The 25,408-nt window shown below is 42.4% G+C and overlaps 1 protein-coding gene across 3 annotated transcripts in view; it reads right to left on the reverse strand.

Moving 5' to 3' along the window:
* The window catches only part of Retn (retained), a 136,829-nt gene that overhangs the window by 16,297 nt on the left and 95,124 nt on the right, over positions 1–25,408 (reverse strand). For all 3 annotated transcript variants that reach the window (XM_072006440.1, XM_072006441.1, XM_072006442.1), the window contains one exon: positions 1,742–1,925. In XM_072006440.1, the coding sequence (XP_071862541.1) occupies positions 1,742–1,925 (184 nt within the window). The remainder of the gene's footprint in view (positions 1–1,741; positions 1,926–25,408) is intronic.

Raw genomic sequence — 25,408 nt, forward strand, 5'->3', positions numbered from 1 at the left:
TCGATAATCGGAAAGATATCCATTTTGTAAAATTTGACATCGTTGTCGGTCATTGCTGCTAATTGATCGAAAAAGCAAATAGGACAAAATGAGAATTGAAATTCCGGAATCCCGGAAATCCTGCGTGTCCCGAGGAGAGGGATTAACCGTTACCATTAATAAAACTACAAAAAAAATGTTTCGTGAAAATAAAGGATTCTACAGCAAACACTATGGCAGGCAGATGGGATCAGTGATAATAAATATTAAATATTTGGACACGGCATAACGGTTCCTTCAGTTTTATTGCTGATCAGAGTGAGAGTATGTTGAAGAAATCGTAGATAAGAGGAACAACAGAGAAATAAGTAAAGAAAAAAGAAGGTATATGGCATCCTTAGAAAATTAGAAACGGCTATTATCGAAAAGTTGTTATAGAAATAGAAAAGGATTGTGAAGTACCGTGGATGAAGAAATGGACGAGGTATAATGGCTGGGTCACGGTACGGAACATTACTAAAATAAAATAAATGTATTATTTGATTTGTATGAGATACCATGTCGATAACTCGTGTACAACAGGTCGTCGGTAATTTTGGAACAAAAACGTCTCGGCGTATGTGGCTCGTCCTTTCAACGCAAGTGGTTAAAATTCGGTAGCACGGACCGAAGTAAGCGCGTAATTATTAAGCGACAATTATTGAAAAAAATCTTTGACTATTTAATTATAAAGTAACAATTCCCCTTTGCTTAATGTCGGTTATAGAAACATACAGAGGCAATGCTAACGGTTATGATCAACGATAAATTAACGACGGAGGGAACTTAAGGCAAATAAAAATCTTTCTTCTAATAAATTATGCCGGTGAATTTGTTAACGTCGTAATGAGCTATCCGAAGCTTAAAAAATGTCTCATTTCGAGCGTTAGTTGTTTGGCAATGAGCGCCGATTTACTTGCAACTCGCGGCACCAATTCTTTGCTCTTGTCGCGTCGGTCTCGCGATCGGCTCATACCATGCGAACGTACCACGACTTTACTAACTGGCTCGCATTTGCTTCAATATGATCGGATCTTCTTTGCCATTATATCAATTATTCTTCTGTATATTCTAATTTTGATTCTCTCGATGTAGAAAATTAATGCTGTAGTGATTTTTCCTAAGCGACAAAAATGATCTCGCTTGTTAATTAGTACAGAACGAAACTTCACATCGTTCTGACACGCAATGGGTCAATGTTTCTTCGTCCACAATGATACAATGATATGGATACGCCCCTTAAAGAAACTCTGTCGACCATAGGGACATCGGTAGGTTTTTTGCTTCTTCTTTCATCCTTTTCTGTTATCAAAGAGCTCAAGAGTATTCTTAAATATTAAATAAAGAAATTTCTAAATAACTCATCAACGGACTCAGAGCCAATGGTCGGATCTTAAGCGAATTATTTTTGTGTACACAGAGCGACGAATATATACAACGAGTAAAGATCAGGATGATACTTACCTTTACTGTTTTTATTAAAAAAAGAAAAAAGGAGAATCGATTAGATTAAACGAATGGAAATGGAAAAGACGCGGGCTGAGTATCGAATAGCTGCTTCGGGAGATGAAACGACACGAAACGCCTGGTTCTTAGTCATCGGCGCAGATTTCATGCTCAGATGAGCTTTTGTCGAACACGGGGACTTATTGTATGCGAATTACCAGCGAATAGGCACGAGGCGGAATAGGGTCCCGGATGAGAAACTTCACGATCTACTTACTGGGTGCGTAGAGTGAACGCGGCGGAAGTGATACTTGATGGCAGGTGGAGACCTTTGATGATTTCCTGCCAGAGCTTCTTGTTGATTACGTCTACGAGTCCGCCACGAGCGATCACTAAATTATACAGCTCGTATAGATCAAGCACCGATTTTGCCATTATTGGCAGTCGGTTGATAGGTGTACCTGAAATCAAATCGAATTATTAAGAAATCGAAAACGAGAAGAAACGAAGAAGAATAGATGAACGAAGATAGAAGATATTTCGCTGGATATACGGTCGGTCGTAAAAAGATTCGGACGCTGTACAATTTTAATTTCTAAGCTCTATATTTTCCGTAAATGTATTAGGTGGTCCGAAATGTTTCTTTCGTTTTATAGAGAAATAATGGATACACAATATTTTCCGTTTTATATTATTTTATCGAATTGCGTATGATCCATTTTGTCGTATCAAAATAAAGATCACAGCGTTCGACAGATTAGGTTTCATGCTTGTATAAAGATGCATCGATGTAAAAGACGGGTCTGTAAAAGAAAGACACTTTTCGGACAACCTAATATGTACAAGGACCAACACAAATGTATCACATTATGTCACGTTACTTTTTGTAGATAACAGATTGAAAAAGAACTGTCGTTTATTCTTGTCTAAGTATCGAAAGAAATACGGAAAAGCAGCGAGTTTTTATGTCAGAGAATGTTTCGAACGCAAGATTCACCGATTTGTTAGTTTAGTTTCCTATTAAGCGGTGTCAGTGTTTTTGTACAATCTTTATAAATAATACATTGCTGAAGTGCGATCGCAAGCGCGCATTAGTTTTGTTAGCAGTTTGTTCACGAGTCGCAAAAGCCGATGTACAAGTTTAAAAATACGATAATTAGTGGTATTTCGCTACGAAAAGACAAAGTGAATTGATGAAATAGCGGATATGCTAAAGAAACGTTTAGAGGTAGAATGTAGGAAAGAAATCAGTGTTCATTATCGTAAGAAATTTATTTCCACTATGTCAAAATGTTTAAATATTGCCTTTAAACGTACGGGAAATCCGATTAAATATTAAAATTACACTAATGATAATTATTCGGGAAAATTTATCTGTATAATTAGTATCAGTGTCCGAAACTTTTTGTGACACAAAAGTTCACTCTTTTTCAATGTTACATTCAACATTTAGACAATAATGAATAATATCTTTTAATAGCTTTTTTCTACTGTTATTTGCATACCGTAGTGTAATATAGTATAAAATATTTTTGTCTGTCCTTGTACATTCACTGAAAATGTACGACTTTAGTAATTAAAATTGTACAGTCTCTCGATCTTTTTATGACCAATTGTAAGTAGTTTCTTTGACATTCCTAATATGAATTATACATATGAATTTTATAAATGTTTACATTTTGCAAAAGTAATTGAATTTTACATTTAAAAGATCTCTCTTCTCGAAGATATTCTTACATGGTCGATTCATAGCAAACTTACAGGTATTATCGAAAATAATACGATAGCAAAGACTCGATATCTTAACTCAAATAATCACGTATCTTAATTTCTTCGTATTTCATATTTTCAAATTTTAGAACAACCAGAGTTTATCAATTTTTAAATTAAAGCCTGACAAGAAAGACTGAACTTCTTCCCCTGATTACCCTTTCGACTTTGTTATAAAATGTAAATCTAACGACGAAAACTACTATCCTTTGATCGTATCGAACGATACCTTGGAATATACGAAGAGAACATTTTTCTAACGAATTTGATTTTTAATTATCGAGTTGACAGAAAAAGACGTTAAAATGTTACACAAGTGCAAAGTGCAAATAACGTATTTACACGCATGTACCTAATACAGGGAAGTAACATACATAGTTTAATAGACGTTACACTCGTCGGTGTCCCAGAACAATAAAAAGTAACTTTGCGTCGCAATTTCAAAGTTGCGTTGCGTATGTAACTTCGTCATGTAACTATTAGGTTGTTCAAAAAGTGTCTTTCTTCGTCTTTTACAACGATGCATCTTTATACAAACGTGAAACCTAATTTGTCAAACATTGTGATCTCTATTTTGATTGAACAAAATACATACGTAATTCGAGAAAATAATATAAAACGGAAACTGTTGTGCATCCATTAATTCCTTATAAAACGAAAGAAGCTTTACACACGACCTAATACAACGCGTTAATTACCTAACGACGATCATAGATAGACGACGATAAAAATGTATCGTTCGGTTCGAAGCAAACTCGATGTCTCGAGACTTTGGGGGTCTTTTTATTCATCACGCGATCGGTTCGGACGCATTTTCGACGATGATGGCTCGGTGTGCGCTATTCGATGGCGGGGCGCGCCGTTGAAACTTTACGAGGTTTGTCCAAGGCTTCCAGCGAGGGGCGTTAACAAGAGCAATAACGAATTCGTAACGATCACGCGAGCTCCGCGGCTTTTACGATCTCCTTACCTGTATCGTACGTTCGCGTACGAAATAAATAGAATAAAGAAAAATGGTAACGTTCGAACAATGGCGAGGGGGTTTGAGAGAGAAAGAGGGAAAGGGGAGGGATGTTCGGGAGAAAACGAATCGATGGTGCAGATAATCTGGCAAATATTTCTTCAGGCGAGTCCACCGCGTGCAGAATCGTAATTATATCGGAATTATCGCGAACTCGCTCGCGCAAACAACAAACGAGCCTTTTACGAGCTTTTACGGAGCTTTAAATGGCATTTAAGATAACATGCAGGAATCGTGTCGAACGCCACAAAACTAACGGCGACCCACACCGTATTTATAATCCGATATAAGCTCTACGTCCATCAAAATCTTGTAGCTTTACGGTTGTAAGAAGGAAACGTTAATAGTGGAATTTTACCGGAGGAAAGTGGTTTGATAATATTATACGTATCGATCGAAAACATATTGGATGAAAAATAACGCAGTCCAATTGCCACGTCCATACTAAAAAATCTGCTATGTATTTCGGCTATGTATAGAGGAATGGTAAAAAATTGTAAAGCGAATGTAACTGCATCGTTGAATACTTCTGAATATTCTGCTTGCTAATTTTAATAAAAAATCCTAGTAAAGTATAACGTATATCTTATTTTTTAAAAAGTCAGTAAAATGCACTTACTGGAAACTGTAACAAGAGACAGAAATGTAACAAACGGAAAGAAGAAAAGTAATAATCGCATTGCGGAACGTTATCGTTTAAAATTTTAACAGATAGAACCATAGAAGTTCACACGAATTTGCTACGAATTCGTTAGTTCTCTAACAGATACCGGAGCAAAAGAAAGAAAGTTTATGTATATACGCTATGACACAATTACGATACAACGGTCGTTTGATGGCAAGCATAGGCGTCGCGATTCATATTTGCAGATTCCTAAAGTTACAACGTATAATCGATACCGTCGGCTCGATGGAATTTCGTCGACACGATTGTCGTAACGCAGGAATTCTGTCGCCGAGCGTTACGAGCTTGTTCGGGATTCGTGTTAACGGGGTGTTAACGTGAGTTAGCGACCCGTTCGCGACTATCTCGCGACTCAACAACGTGTACGTAAACGTCATCTTTACGAGCCGGACTAGTGCCGTAATCTGATCGTTGCTCTCGTAAATACGCGTGCATGGAGGAAAAATAATTGAAAACCTCGCATGATCCCCTTCGCGCGTATCCTCCATTCGAATTCTCAAAGTACCATTATGGTCGCGTTAAAAGGCCACGTTCGACGATCATCTTGTTCCTTTCCTTGGCTGCGTAACGTCGATTTAAACGGCGAATAATCACGGTAAAGGGAAGAGGAGAGCAAAAAGAAGAAAAAAGAAAAAAAAAAGAAGCAAAGAGGGAGAGAACGAGGCGAGCCAAGATAGGTGCTCTCTCGCATCGCGATACCTTAGCCGACGTTTGCACTAAACACATAATTCCGGCTCGATTTAAAGTCACGCGAAAATTCACCGGCAGCCGTGTACACCGCGTGGTAGTCTTACCGGCTCGAAGCCGGTAAATTTTACGAGTTTGTCCAGAGGTTCGAGTTAACGGGGCGTTAACAAGGGCAATACTCGTGACTATCGCGCGTGCGAGCTCTCCTTTGCGGCTCTTTACGAGCTCGCGAACGATTCTTCGTACGAAACACCTTGCTACAATAGCAGCAGCAGCAGCAGCAGCAGCAGCAACAACAACGACGACGACGACGAACGCGATGCCACGGACAGGAACAGCAAAAGGAATAATAACGAGAACAAGCAGCAGCGTTGGTATCTGTAATAATAATAGCGAGCCTGAGGTAACTAGATCCGGGTGGCTCGCGGAACCAAATGCAGCGGAATCCAACGACGACAATTCGCCGGCTTGTCGATTGTTTCGTGTATTATTCCGAATTTCGAACTTTCAAAAATATTCAAATTTCTATGGACGTAACAGTGAATTTTCAAAAATAATGTGTTTCTGTTGTTGACAATTTGTATTGACAGTGGTTAAAATTCAATGGAATTTAGTAGCTACTTGAATTAACAGAGTGCTCGGGATGATTAACTTGTAATTTTTCATTGAAATATTATGCATTCGCTACGGTGCACGTTTGAGGATCTAAACGAATTTTCGTGAGAAGATAGATACATTTGTACCCTTCGTGAGGTGTCTGTGAGCTTGCATACTCTAAAATTAACCATTTATTCGTATTTAAAGAGAAGGAGAATGGTACCGTACCAAGTTACGGAACGATGTCGTCTTGGTAGAATGTGTGTAACAGAGAATTACATGACTTTGCTTTGAATATTTGATCATCGTATTCTCCGGATATTGTCTCACCCGATTACCACCTGCTTCGCGTAGATACTACAACATTTTTTTGTCACAAAACGATTTATGATATTTTAACAGTTCTGCGAAGAAACGTTGGCGAAGAGATACCAACAGGTCGTTGAACGATGGAGCAATCACAATTTTTCACAACATTCAAGGATATATTTCAACTATTGATCCAACTAGAATACTAATGAGACAAATGACACAAATTTATTGAACGACCTAATACGTATAGCTCAGGATACGAACCATCCAGGAGGTCACACCGATCAATTCCATAAATCGGAAAATACGGAAAAGCGATGACGTGACAAACGCTGCTTTTTTTAAATTTGCTTTAGAATTTACCATTATTTACTTAATCGTCCCGATGGAACCAATATGGACGTAATTACTTGCTTAGGGAATAGAATATTAATCAGGTATGTACGTACCTACGTATTTAATGAAATTAACGAGCGAATAAAAAGTTAATCGAAAGATATTGGCTTCTTTAAGCGCTCGATACAACAAAAAATATTTTATCGTATCTTCGTTTCGATTTCTTTCATGCAAGATTTACGGCATAGCCGTTGATAGTTTCTAGTATAGAGTGTAGCGGTTCGCGCGAATGATTCGCTTGAAAATTTCACTCTGTCACGAATATCGAGAGACCATCGCTAGCGGAGTCATCGTATCGCAGGATCGTTTATCCGCCATCGAGAAGGACGAAGGGGGCTGCCGCCATTCCTGCTCTCCAGAGTGGAGGCAATAAAACGTTGCAGGCTGAGGTAGGGGAACCAGCAATTTCGGGCTATCGAGCGTGGTCCCTCCAGCTTTATTATTGGCCCTGCAATTATTGTTGATATACGCGCAACCCGGCAACCCAGGCATAATGTTCCTATATAGGGCGCGGCGATAAAAGCTGCGCTCGCAAAATGGCGGCCGATTCTTCTCTGCCTCCCATCCTTGCGTTGCCACGACGAGTCTTCGCGGACTTTAAATCCCCTTTGCTGTCCAATCCATCCACGTGTTTCGTGCTTTTTCTTTGCTCCCTGTGGGAGCACAAATCATCGCTGTGCGCATTCTTCTCGAAAGAAAATGGCTGGTTCGCGATTTCGAATATAAAAAGAGCGAGCTTGTGGAGGACCGGTCTGTATAGAACCGAGGGGCAACGTTGTAAACGACGGACTTTCTGAAAATGAGATAAGATGCGATGGACGATGAAAAGACGAGTTACGTTTCTGTCGTTTGCAAGGACGAAAATACGAACGACAATAGACTTTTTGGAAAATCGATCCTTTCGCGAAAGTCCCCGGAAAAGGATCGCATCGTTCGAGACCGGGTAAAAGTCTACCAAGAAAAAAGAGAAACATCGTAAGCGACGAAACCTTAGGAAATTGTAAAGAAACTTGAAAAAGTACAATTCCCGTCCGATACAAGGTTTATCTTGTCACTGTTTAAACTTTGTATTTTAAGACGTCGAAAATACGATTTAACGTGGATATCGCAAGAAATTGATACTTTGAAGAATACAGTGCTATAGAGTGGAAGGTGTGCAAGTCAACGGGAACGAATCTCGTTGTTCGACACCGGGCAAAAATCTACCGGGCAAAGAAGAAAGACAGAGATACAACGATAAAGAGAAAGAAATGACAAGGGGAAGAGGAAACGGGGGACAGGAGAAAGAGGGAGCGGAAGGGAAGAGGGAAGAGGCATTTCAGGATGCGATTACGATTTTTCTTGGTAGGGCGTCCAATCAGCAGTTATTTTTATAATGGCCGCCGCCGCCACCGCCGCCGCGCCGCTGCGGCCGCGTCCCGCCGGCGTATTCCAGCCGTAGCGAGCCGCAATGGTGGCCATTGCATGCTCGCTTCGACCAGACAAAGTAGCCATTCGACGTGGCGTACAGGCGTTATGTACCTATCGTTGTACATAATTTTCGCGCGCTTCGTTGGGAACCGAGGGTTGAACGTACTTGCCGCTGCGCACGAGACGACCCATCAGACTGCCTCATCGATGCGAACCTTGCTCGTATTTATAGCTACCATTGTTAGATAATTTCTACGAAAGTCGCGCGTTTACCTCTTCCAAGGACGTAGGTATATAGCTACAAAAGCGGTCAAAAATTTGCAATCACTGTGTCAGTGGTCTGATATATAAATAATATAATAATAGAAAATGTAAATAAATCTGTTGCCACTTGTCCCATTAATTCGATATTAATGTTCTAAATATCAATGGTAATTTTATTTCCTCTAAGAGATTCTGTTTCGTTAAATACTCGTTTAAACAAAGAGCACCCCAAACTGATCTTTTCTTTAGATTCTCTGATTTTACTGCAATACGTCGATATATCATAGGAGTTGAAGCGTGAGTCTTCAAAGATAGAAACATTTTTCACGTCATACGGATTAAACGAAGATGACGTACTAGAAAGGAAATTTAGTCAATGACGGTGAGAATATATATTTGTATTCGCTTGCTGAAGTGTCTTTTACGTGAATCGTGTGAATCGTACAGGTATTTAGAACATCACGCGTTACATCAGGTAAATCTCCGATTTACTAGCATACTTGTATCCCCTGATGCGAGACACGATTGCTTAATTCATAAATAAACAATTAAAAATCCGACAGATTTTCTTTTACAATAAGGCGGCATCGTTTTAAGTGGAAATCAGACCGTCTCGATATCCTATCCCAACTTTACCGCGATGCAATCGGAGCTCACGAAGCGTAACCCGTGACGGTAGAGTGTAATGACGAGCCACGGCTTTTCGCTGCTACCATGAAAAGCTAATTTTCTTTTATCTGTCCGCGGTCGTTTTCTTCCTACTCCATATTCAGTAGATACGTATAAGTACATACGATACTGACCGGATACATTAGGTCGTTTACTTTTCACATCATTTTTTTTTCCTAATAGCATCGACCGATGACACAACACCTATCATCAGACTAATATATGTACAGCGAGCGACATATATATTTATCTATGTATTAATGTATTTATTCAAGTATTTGTTATTCCTACTTTTACACTTTTCGTATTCGAATATGAAATTTTCCTGTGAAAACGTGACAAGAACAACAATAATATTCAAAGTTTCAATAATCGATATCGTTTCTGACAACGTAGAAACTCAATATGTATAAAGCAGAAGAGACACGAACGTGTCGTTACGATGAAATACATAAATACAGTAGCTTGAAAAATATTCCATAATATTGTCCCTTATATCGCGCTTTAAATTTCTAAGGCAAAATCGGATGATTACCGACGAAACTCACGATAAGCGATTCAAGGTATTAAAAAAAGAATATTTTTAGAGATAGAGATTTAAGAGATGCAAATGGCAAGTACAGCGAGGTTAAACGTTGCAGCCGCCTCTTTATTACCACAAATCCATCGAACGTTGAATGTAATAATAACACGAACATGTGGTAGACTACGTTTCGTCCACAATGCGGCGTCTTTCCTCGTTCGTAGCAATCAGCGATCGAGCAGGACGATCGTAACAGAAACAAACCGGCCCTTCGATACCACGTCGGTAGAGGGGATAATTGGTATACGAAACAAAATGTTGCATTTTATGAGTTATTGCGAAGTATATTGGGCGGGTAAGATTGGCGGGCCGAAGGAGTGCCCGATCTAATAACGATCGACTATGTCGGAGGCCTTTATTAACCGACGCAGGAACTGCGACCCGCTGTGGGCCGACTAACGCGCCTGCTTTAAAAGCCTTTCGGACGCGCGCGAAACGACTTTTCGCAGAATCTCGCGTGACGACCCTGGAATCTATCGAATAAGCTGCCAAAGGAATATACCCCTGCGAAATATACTCTTGCGTCCTTTTCCCTTTCTACTCGCTGCCACTACACGCCATTTACAATTTCCATTTCGAAGTCGACAATTCCAACAACATTGTCGACGAGGCAGTCATTCGCCTTGAGAATCAACTGAAATTATTGTCTACAAGCGTTGAACGCTTTAGCGGATTCGTGATAACGATATATAAATTACACGGGAATTAATGGCAAAACATTTTTTGCGCTCTTACGCAGAGGTAGGTTGGATATTTTTTCCTGTTTCGACATACGTACAGTGGCTACGAAATATATTCGTACGCTATTGTATTTATTAGGTTGTCCGAAAAGTGTCTTTCTTTTACAGATACGTCTTTCACAACGATGCATCTTTGTACAAACGTGAAATCTAATCTGTCGAACGTTGTGATCTTTATCTTGATGGAATAAAATGGATCATACGTAATTCGATAAAATAATATAAAACGAAAAATGTTGTGCATCCATCATATTTCCTTATAATGCGAAAGAAACTTTTCGGACGACTTAATATCGTGATATTCATATAGATACTAATCAATGAGGTTCAAGTATGATAAGTTTCAATAATATAGTAAGTTTAATAATGTTTTCGTGTAGGTAGTTACTTTCTGATAAAAAAATGATTCATTGGAAGATAAGGGTATGCAAAACGTATTCTCCCTGTTTTGCGTGACAAATAAATTTAATGGAGACGTGACGAGGTAGATATGCTATAGCTTACGGAAATACGACGTAAGGTCTGTTACGTTGGAAGAATCTACCGCTTTAACGAATTCAATAAGAGCTAATAAGCAATGCAACGTGGATTGCACGCTGCTTTTGTCTCATCGGGATTTATTTTTTTAATTAACCGGACAAAAGACGCGATTCGCGTTTGAATGTATTTCGGCTGCCTCGAAAACTGACCGAGCAACTTTCCGAACGAAGTTGCTACGCTACTTTCGACGCGCATTTTACGAGCCAACTTGCGATACGCGTTGCCGTCTGACGAATATCGAAACGTTATCCTCGTGTTCGAATCTCTCGATAGATACGTTTAAGGAAATTTACAAAAAATCGGAAACCCAAAAACTTGTTCATCGTTCAATCACAGCTTTGCAATGATTAACGCGGTAGATGCACGCGTCGATCTCAACCGTTCGAATTTTGTTAATATCGACGATCTTCGTTCGCCTAAGTTAATCGCGCTCGAACAACAGACACGCGGTACAAGAATACGACGGAGAAAAAGGGAAAAAGGAAGGACAGGGGTGGGAGCAGAGACGAAAGATTCTCTCTGTTCATACGGGTTAACTTTGTTAGCGTCGGTATTATCAGACGAACGAAAGACCAGGATTGGCATTGCGAAGAATAGCCGGGAGGGGGTGGAGTTTCATATGAAATACACGCGACATTTACTGCCTCCACCGGCTGGGGCCCCTGCAAAGACGCAAACGCATTATAAATAGAACTTTCTCTCTTTCTTGCTCGTCTACCCCCTTCCCCTCGTTGTACGCCCTCCTTTACGCCGATCCTTTCTTTCCCTTTCCAACGAGCGTCGAAGCTGCAGCCCTTCGCTCGTGGCCACGAAGAGATCGAGAAGGGTCCGGAGGAAAAAGGGGAGAGGCCACAGCCGCCACGAACAGTGCTACAATCTGCTTTATAATCTTGTTAGGATTTCGCGGAAATATTGGCGTAATTTACGATCCGTCTTAGCGAAGTTAACTGTCAAGGGAGTCGCGATGGAACGTCGAGGCCAAGCAAGGGGTTGCGTCGTGTCTCGCCTCTGCCACGCCAAACGCGAGTCCGTGCAGACACGCGGTCCCTCACCCTCCTCTTTAACTACGTTACACTATCCCACCTCTTTCTTTCTTTTCGTCTAACGTTAACTCGTTGATCGAGCTTACTCGGTTTTGGTAATTTTTGAAGATTAGATCGAATCTTGGCAATTAACTCTTCGTCAGTAATTGTCTCTATATGCTTCTTGAAATCTTATTTTCCATCTTGATAAGATAAGAGAAACTCGCCGAACGAAAGTAGGTATAAATTATACATTTTTATCGTTTTTCACGATTTTGTATCGAACAGGATAATCGATAAAATTCCTTCGTATATTCCTCTTCGTTTGATCAAGCCTAACGTTAATCGTGTCACGATATTCTATCTATAATATTAGATACATGAAAATGAAGGTACTACGGATTCGAGCCATTCTTGAAACCATCGAAACAATTACAAATTACGCAATTACGTCGATCGGTAACGAGAATTTCAACTTGAGATTAAGAATGCACGACTGAATAGAATTCGAATGCTCAAGGAATAAAGAAATGAAATTCGTTCTGTTTGTTTCTGTTTCATAAAAACTGGTAGAAAGGGGTCTACTCTATTATGTATTGATCTCGATATAACAGCAGCTCGAGTAGGATTATCGACTTGTGGGGCGATCCTACCGGTGGTAAGAGCCTCTCTATCGAGGCATCGAAATCTCCCCGACTAAAATAGAAGATTCCCGCAAACCTCCCCGTAGCCACTTGTTGCACGGCGATCAAATAATTGTATCTCCGTCGGTGGCATGGCAACCCCCTGTGTTGGCCTAGGGTGTGGCTTATAATTCGTGGGTGGCATCGTCGTTCTCGTTTTGGTTCCCTACTCTAATCCAGGGAAACAAAACGATCCTCGTATCGCGCGTCACGAACAACAAGCAGGGGATTTTCCTCTTAGTCTGTCCTTTTGTCAAATTCCTCGCTATTTCTTTCGTTTAAATTTTAATCATGATAAATCTACACGCACAAGGGTTAAGCTTCACAATGATATACATAAAAGTTGTTGGTTGTTTCTTTTCTATAGAACGTATTCGAATCACGAGATTACGAATGAATGGAACTGTGCTGATTTTATTATTTATAAATGTCATGGTTACATATAGCGGCCTATTGGGACGCGATTGATCTCACAATTAATGCAGTAAAGGATAAAATTATTCTTCCTTTTCGTAGCGTTATTCGAGAAGCGTCGTAGTTTCGAATTCTTTAGAAATCGAATAATCGAATCAATGAATTTTTCTAATTACTCCGATGTCTAGAGTCGCTTGTTTTCAACATCCTGTACAACGATAAGAATTACGCGACGACGACACGACATCCGTATAACGAGCTAAAGTGAAGCGAATATAATTGTAACGTATCGTCGGAATAATTCATTGATCGATGGTAATATGAATTTACACGTGAAACAGAGAATGTGTATATACCTACTTGAAAGTTATCAAGCTTCACGAGCAGAAAACTCGAGAAACTCAAAAGGCTCTAATATTACATAATCTTATATAATTGTTGCTGGCGTTCTTGATATTTTCATCGGCACAACACTTGTCACTGAAATTAGTATGTGTACTATAATAAATCCTACCCGTTCTACGCCCACACTGAGCGTCACCGAGTTTGTGTCTGGTGACGATGTTTCCGGGCAAAGTAGATCAAAACTCCGTGAAGCAGAAGATAGACAAAACACGATAGTAGTAAGGGCGTGGCACGCGAAGGAATAATTCCAGGTCGTCCATCTTCGTCTAGTCGTTTCTTTGCTCGGCGTTCTTCTAGTTCTTCTTTCACGTTCCTTGGCCACGGAGAACTCGTAAGAGTAGCGACGACCTGGGTGGGCTCGCAGCTCTATGGTCGACTCGCGACCTATATTACGGACCGTTTCTTAGCCACACGATAATAAAATCCCCAAATAATATCGCAATAAAGCGATCGACCCAACGCTCGCTGTTACGAGTCGCCTGATAGACTTTACGAGTTCGTTTGATATGCCAACTTGCTGTTGGCGGTAGCCTTTGCGCTACTAAACTCAGGTAAATCGGATTTTACTTGGTTTTTACCAAGATATCGAAGTGGATCCTGCTAAGATTTCGATTCCAACGATATATTGTATCGTCGTTGTTTCGTCAACCAACGTTCCATTGGTTCGGTGAACCTCGAGGTACTAGAAGAACGATGCCAAACGCGTATCAAAGTTAACGAGCTCTCTGGAGACGTTTCTTCAAACGTGGAGCTCGTTCCGCACGAATTCAGCCGCGGCCTTCGTTTCGTCTCTCGGAGACACAGTCGAAAAAAAGAAGAAAGAGGACAGAGACGACGACCACAACCTCGACGACGACGACGACGAAGAAGACGACGACGACGACGACGAAGACGACGAAGACGACGAAGACGACGACGACGGCGAGTTTGTCGAGTAAGTGTTTGGAGTCGTGATGGTTTGTTTGGAGGCGACTGGTACCCGTGGCCTCGGTCGCGATCGCGACCGCGGTGGATTCACAGCTGGGAGGACTGCCAGGCACTCAACAACAATGTGGCGAAGCTTTGATGTGACGTAAAATGGCACGTTAACCGGTACTCTGTTCCTGCATGGCCGGTTGCTCGTACAGCTCTATCCTAATGCAAAGATAAAAAGCAAACTTTGTCACCTTTTACGTTTAACGAGTGAAAACATCAAGTTCTTCCGTTCGACATGGATCAACGATAACCTTCGTCGGAGTTGAACGATCGATTGAAGAAACGAAGACTTCGAACGTTAACTTACGAACTGGTAAGCGATTCGAACGGGGGGTCGAGTTCTCGGGAATCGAAGCTTCCGAGAAGCAGCGTCGTCTTCGCGGCTATTTACAGGGTTATAAAATACCAACGCGAGCCGTGATATTGCAGGCCGGTCGCGTTATTGTCCGATGCCAGGCGTAAATCAACCTATATATTGGCCACGCAGAAATAACTTTCGATTCGTGCTTGTCATTCTGCCAGAATAAGGGTTTAAGTCCGTCGTTGCGACGGTCACCGTCACGACCCAAATATCCCCGGACTCGCATGGTCATGCGCGCACGCCGCGCCGCCTCCTCTCGCGGCTCACCGCCTCCTCTCTATTGCGACGTGGATTCGTCAGGGATCGTAAACGCGCCGATACGGCTGTGAGCCTTAACGACGTTAATCGCGGCGAGCCAACTCGTCGCGCGGCAATTATCTTCGTCGAGAACCTTTTGCCTACACGTAACCCGGTCGTTCGTGTGTCTTTGCACGGAAAGCTCATTAAACGACGATTCCACGAGCTTTGAACGATCAGTCGCGACGCTTGCGATTTCAACGTAGCGCGGCTTTGACCGATTCAATCGATCGTAAAGCGAGATCGCAGATCACTTTTTCGTTCGATTTTGAAACAAAGAATGCGACAACAATTTTTTCTTAGAGAAACAAAGAAAAAAGAAAGAAGAAAAGAATAGAAACGTCTAGTAGAAATCTGAGTGAAATGAATCGTGTTGAGTATAAGGGTTGTGCTAGTAGAGTAGGTCGCGCTAAAAGCCAACGAGTCGGTTAAATTTATAAACACGACGAAACTTTCTGCCATTTCAAACTCGATCGTTTTTCACGAATGTGATTCTACCGAAATCGAAGAATTTTACTTGAAACTATCTTGATGGTATTTTATACGCTTTTGCCAGCATATTATGATTGTACGTAATCCGTGAATGAAAGAAATTATCGAGAAAAATTATCGAGTAATTGCGAAGAAATTATCGTAGAAAATTACATAAAATCATATGGGAGATAAAGAAAAACTTCGACAACTATATAATTGACGTAAGTCTTAGGCGATCGTGTTCCCAGTACTTGTGTTTCCACTTTTATATCTCGTTTTTCAACTACGCTAAACGATTTTTGAAGGAAAGAGGCGCAAGTTACGATAAGCATAATAGATACTACGTAAAACATAAAATGTCCAACAAAGTTTCTAGAACGCTTGAAATATATTATAAAGAATCAGATACATCGAAAACCGTGAAAACTTTCAAGACGACTTAATATATCCTCTGCTGGCCACAATTTGTCAGGAACAAATTAAAAGGTAAATACGTAGGTTTCATTGGTCCAACCGACAAAGCTCGCGTTCCAAGTTACGACTCCAATTGGGAACAAATGGAAGGCGAGCGAAGAAACGTGGATGCAGGTTCGAGCGCAAGAGAAAAGACACGAAAAGACCGGGACAGAGGGTGAGGGTCCGGTAGTCGGAGTGGGGGAGACGATATATCAAGAACCCCCAGAGCGATCGGCGCTGTTGTGAAATATTAATAAGCAAATTAGTTCAGACTTAGTGGCCCGCCAATACTAAACCGGCAGGATGGAAATGGCCGTTGGCCGTCTACAACGCTCGTATTTCACTTCCCACGCCTGGCCAGCGTCGAGGCTGCAGAACGCGGAACCCGTTCTCCGATTTCTTCCACCTTCCTCCCTTCTTCTTTTGCTTCTTTCGCCTCTTCCCTCTTTCCTTCGCATCGATATTTTCCCTCTTCGGTATTTTCTTCTTGCAACTTCGACAGAGGAGGCGACATTATCCAAAGACGAAAGTGGAGACCCGATCGCGAAAAACTCGACGGTTCGTCGTTAATCAATCGTCTCGCTGCAAACGATCATTCTTGTCACCCATTTCCAGGCGTCTAAGCGTGCTGGATACGCGAGAGAAGCAATGAGAGGGAAAGGGAGAGACGAAGGTGAAACGAAGCAAAGGGAGAGATAGCGAGAAGGCGAGAAACGGAGGCAGACTGTCGGAGCAAGAATTCGACAATTACGTCACGGGAACGTAACGGATGATCGGCGAGAACGGCCGGCGCGGCGTCGAGACGTCTAGAATGTGCGAACGTCATCCTGCTAAATGCTTTTCGCTCGGCTCGCGTGCGCGAGCTATCTATAGCACTGGAACGTGCCGGAGAACCGTGCCGACTCTCTTTCTCTCTCTTTCTTTCTCACACACACACACACACTCTCTCTCTCTCTCTCTCTCTCTCCTCTTTCCTATCTCGCTTCCTTTCTCGTTCACCGATACTGGAAGCTACCCGGTCGCTTGTCCGCCGCTGGAAAATGTAGGTCGAATTCGAGCACGAGCGCAGAACTAATTGGACAGGTGTGCCGCGACGTCGTCCGCTTCTTCTTTTCTGATCGCGTCGAAATTTCATACCACACGCGCGATTTGACTCGGTTCCCTCGAGAGGACGATCGTGCTCGCTCTCGAGCTCGTCCTTGGTTTTCATCCATTCGATCGTACTGCTATTTACTCGCAGACGAGGATAAACGAATTATCGTAAGTCGTGTTTCGAGTCTACTATAGTCGACTTTTATAGAAGAGTTTTAAGGAGAGTTTTAGAGAATAATTCTCTCTTACGAAACGAATGGAACGATTTAGGTTGGCAGGGAAGAGCTATTCAAATTCCTGGATAATTCTTTGAAAAAATGACACGATTTACGAGATTCCCCGTTTGCGTGAAAACGATAGCCGGGCTACCGGTCTCGGAATGTCGGCGGTACGGTCAGATCTCATCCGATTCGCATTATAATAATTAATGTCGAAGGAATTTCGGGGCTTCTGCACGAAAACGCGATCCTCCTTCAGTGGCCAGATCGCCTGGAGGGCATCAATCAGCGGGTGCACGTCGTTATATGCTGGGATTCCGAATAATTGCTGATGATTGCTCACCCCTTTTCCTCGTAGCCAGGCCGAGACCAGCCGCCACGCTTCTCCGGAACCGCTAATCGTCGACTTATCACGAAACTTCTCGGAAACGCGAGGACGATCGACCAACGTTTCTCTGATTTGCAAACGACCGGCGGAAGAAAAAAGGAAGAACGAGAGAGAAAGAAAGGAAGAACGGGAGAATGATCGATGCTAGAAACGAGTCGGCCGTGCGAAGCAATTAAACGAAACGGGAGCTCGAACAGCGTGGAGAGAGACTAGGGTTTTTTCAATTTGCGAATTCTTCGCGAAACGATCCTGGCACCGACCGAAACCGTCGACATGCGTCTTCGTTGTCTTCCGTCTCGTGACGGAGGAGATAACCCCGAAAATGCACGATACTCGTCGTGACTCGACTCTTGCAACCCCCTCGAACCCACCAACTCTGTTACTGGAACCTGACTTGGCAAATAAAATAAGCTCGTCTCGTCTGTAAACTACCGTATCGAGAAGAACTATAATACTATCGTTAAACGTGCCACTGTTACGGTAACATGGATGGGTACCGTGAGAACGATCAAATATAAAGATAAAGAACGTAATAATTTTATTTTCGTTGATCTTTCGTCATTTGGCAATTGTTATATATTTAACGAATAAACTTGGCATAAAGGTATAAAAATCTAGTTAACGAAACGACGTTAAGATAAAAAGAATCTTACGATAAAACTTGTAAAGATAGCGACCAAGACCAAGGAGAATGATAGACAAGCAGGAGAATTGTAGGAGGATCGTTTTCGCTGTAAGCTCCATGCGATCCTTTGGTCGCTACCAGAAGAAACGATAGCGTACGCAGGATCCTGTAATCCCGACATAATCCCGATTTAAGACCCACTAAAAACAGCGGGTGGCCCTAAGCACTCTGATCTTTGATCCAACAAGGAGGAGAGTAGCCAATGAAAAGAGAAAAAACAGAGAGAAAAGTATCCGCGTGCTCGCTTGGAAATCCGTATTGGCTCTTTCTCTCCCTGTCTCTCTTTCCCTCTTTCTCTGACCGTTTCCGAGAAAACATTTAGAGGAGGTTTACGAGCGATCCGTCAAAGAGGAAATCCATCACTCGCGGGAACGGGGAGAAGTCCGCCCATCGTCGGGACTCTCGTCGATGCGCGCGCTAGGACTTTATTTCGTTTTATGGAGGTAAACGTGGATGGGTGTTTATGGACAAGCTGAATTGACTCTGTCTGTCGTCGTCGAACGTCCACGCTCGGCTCGTACATTTGCTCGACAAGGTCGTAAACGCGATAAAACGACATTGGAGCGGCTCGCGCAGATACAAATAAAGGTAGAAACCGAGATGTCCCGGGGGCGGCGGCAACGAGACCGATCGATCGATAGACTCTTCGTTCTCTACGATCGGTTCCCGACCATAGATGCAACCGACGCGATCTGTCTCCTCGTAGGACTTCGCCTTTGCTTCGTATTGTCTAATTCTGTCTCGACTACTGAAACACGGTGCCGTAACGGTACCACGTCTCGACCGCTATGTTTGCGAATTCAATTCTCGGATCGGTGAATCCGAAAGCGAGGGTGTTCTTTCGCGACCGTTGAAGGAATTCAGTTTGCTCGGGATTTGAATAATAATCTTAGATCCTGTGGAAACCTCGGAATTTTTTCTGTTTTATCGGCTGAGCGAAAGTTGATTCTTCGATGGATTAGGGTGGACAGGCGTCTTGTGCTATCTATCAGACGGTTGCAGAAGCGATATGAAACTCGTGCATGCTGGTTATCTTAGGAAGAATGTCGTAGTATAAAATAGTTGCGACGTTATTTCTACTCGGCCAAATAATACTTCGAAGTGATTGTCTTCAGACTATTGTTCTAAAGAGCGATATAAACACGCGACTGAGACTATCGATGACTATTCATCGCGACGAACGATATACGTCGATATATATCTGTGAGAAATAATGGTAAATTGCCCATCGATTCGTAGTTTCCAAAAATCTTTTAATTACTCGAACGGATTTCAACGAGGCCTGAATTCCTTGAAGTTTTTCTTTCTGGCAAGGTTGTCTCGCGTCTCACAAAGCCGCGCGAGAGACCGCACGATGGCAGGACGGATCGTAAACCGTCCGAGAATGGATCTGCTCGAATAAAAGTAAAATAGCGTCGTACGAGAGAGGAGCTGCCTTTCGGCACAGAGTAGCGCGTCTCTCTCCTCCGGACTTTTATAGCCGTCCCTTTGGACCGGTCGAAGATCGATTCTCGGTAGAGGTGCAACCCGTATGAATTTTAATATTTATTACGTAATAAAGCCTCCGAGAGACTGTTGCCCGTTTCGTCGGCCGTTTCGTTCAGCCTTTAATTCCCGCTCCAAGGCATTAACGCGACCACGAAACCTTGATCGTCGTTTCTTTCATCGTACGCTGTCGCCTTCACTCTCGTCTCTGTAGAATTCGATCAAAACTGTAAAGCTCTGTTGTTCGTTAGCAAGCTTGCAATATAGGCTATCGGAGATCGAACGCGGGAGCTTCTGCCAAGCTCGTGAAGAGGACTCTTATCATTGATCGAAACTCGAAACTGTGCGAGACTAAAAAAGAATTGTAATGGAAACCGCTGCAAGATGTATTCATATTCATCGCGTACTCGATTTTAATACACCGTTTGACGAGCTTTGAACGAACGATTAGAAGAAAAGTACAAAGTTTCCCATTGATTTATATGGAGATGCACGTTCCGTTGCTACGGATCATTGCTGAAACGTGCGAATACTTACGAACGATATCTAACGTACATATAGCCGAAGTTGAGCATTCTTGCTCGTACAAGAAGGAACGAATAAACCAGCTTCTACCGTACTTGATTGGTACAATGTCCGAGGGAAGAATAGAAGGAAACTATTTTCGCGAGAACGTAGCTTACGTTGTTGCGAGGTGAAGTCAACGTTGGAGCTAGCCGCAGTGTGCCGTGACGACGCGCAGTTATCGAGTAACGGCTAACGAACGTGCTCCCGGCACCAAATACCGAATAATAAGAAAAAGGCGAAAAAAGCCTGGGGGAGAAGAGAAAAGAATCACGTCGCCTGGTGCGCGCCGCGGAATGGAAATGCAACGGCGGGTCGTTCGTTAACGTATGAACGTGCGCTGTCGCGGACACGAGTCGATACGAGCCGTACTAGTTCCTAAATAACGCGAAACCTAACTACCCTGCATCACGGGAACTTTAAACAGACTTTCAATGACGTTTCCCAGAGAAAGGCAATCCTCACGTGATTGAAATGTAATATGGTTACCCAGATTGGCGTCAGTGACATGCACCTTATCCTTAGGCTTCGTTTCTTCGTGTGTAATTCGATATTTGAGATACATGGAAGCTAAACTAATTACAAATAATCTTATAACAGGGGAACGTGTACCATATTCTATCGACGGTCTATCGTTCGAAAGCTACATATTAATTTAATAAACTAAATACATTAAAGCGGATACAAATTCCGCTCTGTTTTTCTTGTAACGTTTCCATTTAAAATAATCAGAGAAATAAAGTGATATATAACAATGATAGTGAAAGTTGGATAGAAATACACAGAAATGTTCAATTTTATACATCGTCATCTTCGCTAACGTAAAAACAATGCCCTCGTATTCTTTGATAGCAACGAAGTCTTCCTTGTTCCTCGGTACTTTTTCTCGATAAATCTTTCCTTTTTTGTTCGTTTTCTCCAACGTTTTGCGCTAAGCGAGACTCTCCTTAATCCTCGCGGTAAATTCTATCGATACTATCGTCCAAATGAACACGAGTGAACGGTTGACTGGTAGCTAGGCATTGGAAAATACGTATAAATCGATGAAACACGAGAAGACCATCTATTACTTGTCGAACAAGGTCGCCCAATTTCCACGCGCACTCTTAAAAAAAATATTTTATTACAGCCGTGCGCTGAATTCACCTTAGAAGTTATATCCGCTAATAACGAATAAAACGTAGAAACGAGTACTAACCGAATTCCAACTCCAATCTTGGTGTAAGAACAGGCGCCATTCAGGCACGCAGCTTCTATGTATAGAACGTGTGCCAAAGAAAAGGGAAACGGTCGACTCTTTTTCCTATTTCTTTGTTGAAACGCTGAGCGCGGTAATCCGCGAACGAGTACAAAGTATCGGCCGATGAAAAGAGCGAACATGCGGCCTATGTGAGACCTATGCGAGACTGCGTTGTGTACGCAGACGGCACGCACGCCGTGCTCCGTTCACAAGTGTGTAGCGAAAAGTGTTCGTGCCGAACACGTGTTCCTTAGCGCTAATGCGTTACCCGCGCCGCGTAAAAAGGCATTTTTCTCGAGGCGGTCGTAACGCGACGCGCGACCCCGCCCGGTGCAATGCACTTCTGCAACCGAGAGTCACTCTCGCCTCTTTGCTCTCTTGGAGCATTGCCGCTCGGACTCTCGTTTCTGTTTCGCGTCTCGATGATAGATGGACGATCCTTGCAAGTCCAGGAGAAAGTTCGCGACGATGTCTTGTGTCGTTCGAATGAATAGAAACGAAAGGAAAAGGTCGTCGCATATGGGATATCGAAATCGCCGTGAACGAAGAAGACGTTCTTCCCAAGCGACGTCCACGACGTCCGAACACGTTTCGAGTGAATGGAGTAATTAGCGTTGCACAGGGAACGAATCAAACGATCAACATCAGCGTTTTCTGATCTTTTTCGTCTTATGGCACGCGTAAACTAGTTACCAAAATTTTGCGATACATCTATTCTATTTGATTCGAGACGGAAGTGACCGGACGATCGTTGTTGTTTTTATCGTTACAAATAACTCGACTAAACGGTCAGCAGTCGCGTGTTTTAAAAATCCTTCGCGAATGCGGACGGACGAGTTTATCAAGTCTTACCGCAGGCAATCGAATCGGTACGATTAATCAATAGGCGTATGCGTAAGTTGAAACGTTCCGTATTTAGAACTTTCGTAGAAATTTTGCGACCATCTAAATGAATTCGAAGGATTCGCTTGATATCTGTGTCGTCGTTATTTCTTCAACTTAGATCCGAATTCTATTTTCAAAGTTTAAACTGATTGATTTATAACAACTACTGCTTGATTAATAATCGATTAAAGTACGATGTAGCGGATCAAGCGCGAGAGGATTACAATTTGAATAATTTTCTGCCGTCTGCGCTAGATCCTCGTAAATCCGTAAAATAAAGCCACTGTACGTCACAGCTGGAAGAAAAGAATCGAAGAAGAAGAAAGTATGGTCGCGGAACCCGAGAGATATTGTATCGAGCAAGGCTTATCGGTGTTCGATGAAATTGAGCGGATATCATTAAGCGGGGCAGCTCTCGTGGGAGTGTTGGCGCGTAACCGGCCGGCCCGTGAAACATCGTGGACGAGGAAGACGCGGGGTGCGGAGGATACCGGGGCCCAGAGGAGTAAGATAATAACGTATTCGACAGAGAATGGCATTGCTCTCGCGCGGTCGTCCGCCGCAGTATGAATTACATCGGCGATTGAAACTCGTTCGCGATGAAAAAAAAACCAGCCGAGAGGAGTCCTCGGGCTGTCGGAGGTGCCGGGATTTGCATATTAAATGGCTTGAGATTTATAACGGTCGGCCCCGGAGAGGTGCTAGCAATACGCGCGATAAATAAGGAACCTTCCCTCGCGATAGACGCCACAACCACCGTCACCGATCTTCCTATCCTCCTTGTCTCGTTCTGTCCATTCGATTTCATCCATGTTGGGAAACAATGTGATCGATTAACACGTCGAATGCGGAGGACTCGTTATCGACGATGTAAGGGCCATTGGTAACAAAGGGCAATGGTAAAATTAATCCAAGTGTTTGAATCGAAGAAACAGTCGTACTCGTCGCATTCGAAATAATACTTTTCGTATAGTAAATTTACGAAAATATCAGTTTGCTCCAGATTTTATACGCCTGTAGATTGTATAGAAAAGCGCATTATCCGCCCGAAGTATGATCGACGTAAAATTGAACATCGATTCATGTTCTTTCGTTTCGCGTATCAATTATTTAGGAACAGCGTTGAAAAATTCCCGATATTCTTCTTTGCGACAGTATAACAAATACGAAATTCCAGACGTGTCTTCGAGTATTACTAGGTTCGCGAGAGGGAACAGATGGGCGTCGATATATTCGCATTATTGCACGAGTGTCAGATCTTACGCAACATTATCGAAAGGGCAAAGTGGCCGCTTAAAACAAAGGAAACGAAAGTCTGTCAACGAGAATGGCGTCGAAATAAATCTACGATGTTTCAATAGATCTGTAAGGTGTCGTCGGTAGACACGAACCGGTTCCACGGATATCGTCCCGCGGGCCGAACTTATCGTCGTCAATTATGTTCCGCTTATGCGAATTTGTGTGTTCCGCTTCGGCTCGTCGGCGCGTTTGATATACGAACGAAACGGACACTTTGTTGCGAAACGAGTTCGTAATATCTATTAAGTACCTCGCTGAATTTAGAGGTCATTCGGAGATAAGTAGCTCGCGGAATGGTTGCTCGGTGTCCTTTCGTGGTCGCGGCGATAAAGATGCTGGACTAAAACTCTCTATCGATGATTAACTTTACGATCGTTAATTAAGATAATCCCATCGTTATTGCCAGTAGTGGAAGACCGTGTCCCGGTTCTTCGTACTTTTGCTGCTCGGAGTTGTTTCAGCGGACAAATCAACGCACTGTTCGTGGCTGGAAAGCTGGTTGGTGGAAGGAATATACAGGTGTGATTGATTTATAGTGTAATAAAATGGTCTATGGTCCAGTGTTATAAATAGGACACGTATATTTTCGGTACCAGTTAAAACGATAATATCTACAAATTGGTCATTTACAGCTAGTGTAGAAATCTTCGTACAAAGAGCGCAGCCAATTAAATCGAATCGAATTTATCTGGCGATGGATCGTTCGATACAATGCATATCGCGAGAGAATATCTCATACACACACCATACGTAACAACATCTCGTACCAAGTTTCCATCGTCTATCTTGATCCAGAGAGTACAGGAAAAATTCGAATTATTCGCTTGCAATCTCTTTTCCTTGTTTTGGTATCGTGAAAAAATACTTAAAAAATTCCAGCACGTGATAAACACGATGATTTATGTTACAGAATACTTGTAGACTTTCTGGAAGCCTAAAATTTTGCAAAGCGTAGAAGGTGAAAGAAGTGGAGATTTAATATCGAAGATTTAACAACAATCATTTTTATACGTCTAGAGTAGTGACGCAATAACATAGCCAATTTAATTGAATAAAAGCAATCCTTTCTAGAATATACCGAGACTTTCATTGATAACCATCCATACATGTACGTACATACATAAATCGGAATTTTACTATCCAACTTTCCACCCACGTATAGCGCGATATGATCTTGAAATTGTCAGCTTTCGGTCAATCGTACTTACGTCGCACCAGGGGCCTTCGCGGTTTAACAAATTTTAAAATTCGGCAAATTAACAGGTTTCGTTCGATTCGAGACGATTCACGGTAATCAATTTGATTGGCGTCGCGCGCGAACTACGAG

The sequence above is a fragment of the Bombus fervidus genome, chromosome 7, assembly GCF_041682495.2.
Source record: "Bombus fervidus isolate BK054 chromosome 7, iyBomFerv1, whole genome shotgun sequence".
Taxonomy (NCBI): domain Eukaryota; kingdom Metazoa; phylum Arthropoda; class Insecta; order Hymenoptera; family Apidae; genus Bombus; species Bombus fervidus.